This window comes from Cotesia glomerata, unplaced genomic scaffold (genome assembly GCF_020080835.1).
Source record: "Cotesia glomerata isolate CgM1 unplaced genomic scaffold, MPM_Cglom_v2.3 scaffold_39, whole genome shotgun sequence".
In the NCBI taxonomy this organism is placed as follows: domain Eukaryota; kingdom Metazoa; phylum Arthropoda; class Insecta; order Hymenoptera; family Braconidae; genus Cotesia; species Cotesia glomerata.
Genome location: NW_025404006.1, coordinates 69,678 through 75,000, shown reverse-complemented (window position 1 = coordinate 75,000; position 5,323 = coordinate 69,678). Strand labels below are relative to the sequence as shown.

The window sequence follows — 5,323 nt, the reverse complement described above, 5'->3', positions numbered from 1 at the left end:
TGAGCTTCAATCTCTGGATGAGTTTCAATGTTTGGTTGAGGTTCAATGACTGGTTGAGTTTCAATCTCTGGTCTTGATTCAGTCTCTGGTTGAGTTTCAATTTCTGGTAATAGCTCCTGTCCTATTTCAGTTATAGCAGAAGCTGGAGATTCACTTGGAAAGCCTTTAAATGGACTACCAAGACTTGAATCCTCAACAGGTTTATTACTAGGAAAACCTTTGAACGGACTTCTAAGATTTGAATCTTGTCTTATTTCAGTTACAACAGAAGCAGGAGGTTCACTTAGAAAGCCTTTGAATGGACTACCAAGACTTGAATCCTCAACAGGTTTCTCACTAGGAAAACCTTTAAATGGACTTTCAAAACTGCTGCCAACCGACCTATTTTTTCTCGGAGTTTTGCTTGGACTTTGCAAATTCGGCGCTGAATTTTCTTTGTCTAAAGTTTCATCATCCGAAGCTTTCTGTACAGAAATCTCTCTATCAATAATAGAAGTATTTGTAACAGATATTTTCTCTCTACTGATTGATCTGTTTTCACTGAGTACCAAAGACTTAGAAAGCTTTTTCTTGAGTGGACTTGTAGCCAATGGAGAGTTACTCAATTTTTTCTTAAGCGGACTCGTTGCCAATGAAGAATTACTCAATTTTTTCTTAAGCGGACTCGTTGCCGATAATGAGTTACTCAATTTTTTAAGAGGGCTTTTTGCTGGTGACGAGTTATTTGAATTCGAAAGGTCAGTTCCAAACATCCTGGGAGACTTTGTCGGACTTATTCCCGCTTGATTAATCCCTTTAACATTATTAATATTAGAAATCTCAGTGCCGAATTTTCTAGGTGATTTAGAATTATTAATTTGCACATCTTCCGCTGAGTTATTTTGCTTCGTGTCTGGATTTTCATCATGAGATTCTTCAATTTTATCCATATTCGAGCTTAAGCGTTTGTTTTCAGCAGCTGAAGCCTTACCCAACAGCGTAGTAAATTTCTTCCCCTGAGGAGTACTCTGGAAGACATTTTTCACACGAGAGAATGAACTAATAGGAACAAGACGCCACGGACTGCCAGCATCTTCAATAAAAGGGGTAGGATTCGCCTTTGAGATCGGTGAGAGAGATCGTCTGATCAGAGAAGTGTCCAGCATGGTCTTCATTTGCTTCGACGGTCTCTGACCGTACTGACGAGGTCCTGAAGATTCTTTTTCTGTTGGCTTCGGCTGTACCGGAGTCGTTGTCCAATTGATACGATTTTCAGCACTCAACTCTTGACAAGAAATCACTACCGGTCGTGATTTTTTCGGTTGTTCATCCACAGTTGTAAAAGGCTCATCTCCAAAGAATGGCTCTGGACTTGGACCTGGACTTGGAGGATCATAAACTTCTGCTGCTACTGTAATATTAATTTGGTGAGTTTCAGCAGAATCTTCAGGAATACTAGCAGGAATTACTGGCTGATTCGTGTTAATTTTTTTTGTTGTTACAGCTGGCGGCTCCTCTATTTTGTTAACAGTCTTCTTTGTTTTTGCTGATGCTTTATTTCGTTTGACCGGAGCTTTGCGAGTAATTTTCCTTTTACGAATAATCTTCCGTTCCTTAGAATCATTCAAGTCATAACTAAATTCATAAATTTCATCTGGGCTATTTTTTTTACTAATACCATCGTCAATTATTTCTTTATAAACTGGTCCTCTTTTCTTCACAATCTTTTTGTTAGGCGAATTTTCATTGCTTTTCCTCGGAGGCCGAGCTCTCAGAGCCTTTTTTGAAACATTAGCCAACGATTCTTTGATAGTCGTTTGTCTTAAACGAAAAGAAGCACTCATTCTTGGATCAGCAACTTTTCCACGAACTTTTTGACCCCAGACATTTTTTTGCTTTGCAGCTAACCTCTTTTTCTTTACAGGAGAGAGTTTATAATGAGCTGTAGGAACAATTGTTTTGAAAAATTTCTTTCCTGTTGGTTTGCCTGATTCTTGAGACTCGCGTTCATCAGTTTCGGGAGATGAATCTTCTGAATGATCATTATCAGCTTCACTAGCTGATTTTTTATCATCTTTTGCTTTATTTACTTCTTTAGTCTTACGAGCTCGTGAAGTTCGTGTTTTAAAAGTTACACTAGCCTTCTTTTTATTATCAGATTGTTTTTTAACATCTTCAGCCTTATTATCAGCAATTTCAAAAGCTGAATCCTCTAATTGATCATTGTCATCTTCATCAGCTGATTTTTCTTCATCATCTTTTGGTTTATCAACTTCTTTAGTCTTACGAGCTCGTGAAGATCGTGTTTTAAAAGTTACACTGGCCTTCTTTTTATTATCAGATTGTTTTTTAACATCTTCAGCCTTATTATCAGCAATTTCAAAAGCTGAATCCTCTAATTGATCATTGTCATCTTCATCAGCTGATTTTTCTTCATCATCTTTAAGTTCATTTACTTCCTCAGTCTTACGAGCTCGTAAAGATCGCTTATTAAAAGCTACACTGACTTTCTTTTTACCAGCTGATTTTTTTTTGACAACTTTAGGCACGTCTTCATTATTTTCAGGTAACGAATCATTTAATTCATCACCATTAGCTTCATTAGAAGATAAATTTTCCTCGACATCTTTTGAGTCATCATCAGAATCTTTCCCCAAAGGCTTTAATTTATCTTTAGCAGCACCGACTTTCTTAGCTCGAGTACTAACTTTAGATTCTGATTTTTTCTCAACCAGCCTCGTTCTTTTTTCCATTGGAAGTTTTTTTACATTAGTTTTACTTTTAGAAATTTTATTCTCAGCTGCTTTAACTGGTACATCATCATGATCATCTGTAATAATCATATTGGATTTTTTAGTAGAAGTTAAAGGCTTCAAATTGACAGTTTCCTGAACATCAGCCTTACTTCCTCTAGTTCTCGTTCTTCCAACCGCAGTTTTGACATCCTTCGCCTCCTCAATCTTCTTCTGCCTCGTTCTCGTAGCTGTCACCTCAGACTTAGTGGTCACCTCATCACCAGCTTCCTTGTCCGCGATACCTTTTTTCAAAACATCATTTTTCGTGGGTGTTGTTATCAAATTCGTTCTGTCCCGCAGAACTGGCGATTTTAACATCGCTAACGCATTAACAGCAATCAAATTATCATCATTACCTTTTTGTTTCGCCGCACCTCTAGACGCCGCTGTACCGCGATTTTTCGGTGACTTTGTCTCCTCAGGACCATCAATGTTTTCTTTTGTCGTCCGCCTCGATCTCAGTCGAGGCATTTTGGCAAATTAACTTCCTCCTAAAAAAAAAATAAATATTATTCAGTATGAACTATATCACAAAATTTTATGTTGTTAAATAATTATTCATTTATTTTATTTGTATTAAAGATTTGTTTTGTGACCAATAACAACCTAACCTATTTCTTTTGTTATGGTCACACGAAACAAGTTGAAACATGTTCACTGAAACTTACCAACAGTTTTTTTCACACACTTAAGTACAAAATAATTCTGAAGTCTCTTTGTAATTAATCTCGATTCAAAATTAATGGTAATTATTACTGAATATTACTTTCCCGCGTAATTGCGTTTAATAAACCGCGAAATACTGTTTTTATATAAGTCACAACTACGACGTAATGTAGTAAAAAGTTCAACCGCCAACCGCCTTCGTTCATTAATTTTCTCTCTCTGACAATAAAAACATGGCCGATGCGCAATTGCTTAAATAAAGGTTGACGCGCATTTCAACTATTATAAAGATGGCGTTAAAGTCGCAGGTATCTTCAAATAAGTATGACATGAAAGTTAGCAGTCACTTACCAATTTTTTAATTTTATTATTTATTTACCAAAAAAATTTGTTCCAAAAAAATATTTTTAAAAAATTGCATTTTTTATTTTTTTAAATTTCTACATATCAATTTTTTTTTCTAATTTTTTTTTGCCATAATTTATTTGCTATAAAATTTTTAAAATTATTAAATATATGCTAAATTAATTTTCATCAAATAAGTTAATCAATGCAATTTTTCAATTTTTTAGTATGAAAATTAATTTAGCAGATATTTAATAATTCTTAGAACTTTTGTTGACAAATAAATTATGGCAAAAAAAAATTGACATGTAGAAATTTAAAAAAATTAAAAATGCAATTTTTTAAAAATAATTTTTTAAAATTAATTTAATTGTTAAATAAAATTAAAAATTTGTCAAGTGACAGCTAACTTTAATGTAATTTTTTTGTTTTTAAAGGAGAAATTAATAAAAAATAAATAAAATAAAAATAAAAATTATTATACACAGACTCAAAAATTTTTAAACAAACAAATTTTATTTTCTACAAATTTTTAAAAATAAAAAAATAAATATCTAAAAATTCACAATACTGAAGTTAGCTGACAGCTGTCAATTTTTTTTTTATTTTTGTAACAAGTCAATTACAATTACAAATATGCTTCTAAAAATTATCACTAATAATTTTTTTTTAATTTTTACACATGGAACTTTTTTCTAAAAATTCTAAGAAAATTTTTAATGTCTGTCAACTTCAGTGTCATAAAAATTCTGCTTCCTTAAAAATAATTTAATCATATTTTCAATGAAAATTAACTTAGCATATATTTAATAATTTTAAAAATTCTATAACAAATAAATGATGGCAAAAAAAAATTATAAAAAAAAATTGACGTGAAAATTTTAAAAAATAAAAAATGTAATTTTTTAAAAATGATTTTTTGGGACATTTTTTTTTGTTAAATAAAATTAAAAAGTTGTTAACTGACTACTAACTTTAATGTCATATATTTTTATTATTATTGTCGATTTTTAATTAAAAAAAAAAACAAGTGATTTTAAAAATTTATTTTAATAAAATAAATAATAATTTATATTTTCACTAAAAAATTTGAACTTACCAGCTGAGGTTTTAAGCCTTTATTCTAAACTGGCGCTACAATCGAATTTGCCCTAAAAAACCAGCCGAGTGTCGTGTGTCGTGTGTGTTTTACATGTAGTATTTTCAACAATGCAGCTCCATCTCGGCGGAAACCGCAGATGACAAGCTGGACACAAATGTCATTGTAAAAAAATATAATAATCGCGAATTCGCAATGTGGGAGAAAAGAACAAATTACCGCGATTTAACTTATCTTCTTCCTTTGTTATTACCGTTTTTTTTTGTGTCAATAATTAGTTTAATAAAATAACAAAAAGTTTATAGTAATATAATAATAATAATAATAATAATAATAATAATAATAATAATAATAATAATAATAATAATAATATTTTATTAAAACCATACTGTACATATATTTATTTGCTATACATATTTTAACATATTACGGTTATTAT

General features: G+C 31.4%; 1 protein-coding gene across 1 annotated transcript; it reads right to left on the bottom strand.

Annotated features, from left to right (window-relative positions):
* Positions 1-4: 4 nt before the first annotated feature.
* On the bottom strand, positions 5-3,664 carry LOC123274500 (stress response protein NST1-like; the record flags this gene model as incomplete). The annotated part of the gene is made up of 3 exons (XM_044742138.1): positions 3,443-3,664; positions 2,885-3,265; positions 5-2,809 (listed from the first exon to the last, which is right to left on the bottom strand). Coding segments are annotated over exons 2-3 (3,166 nt in total), but the record flags the coding sequence as incomplete, so codon positions are not given.
* Between the last annotated feature and the right edge of the window lie 1,659 nt (positions 3,665-5,323).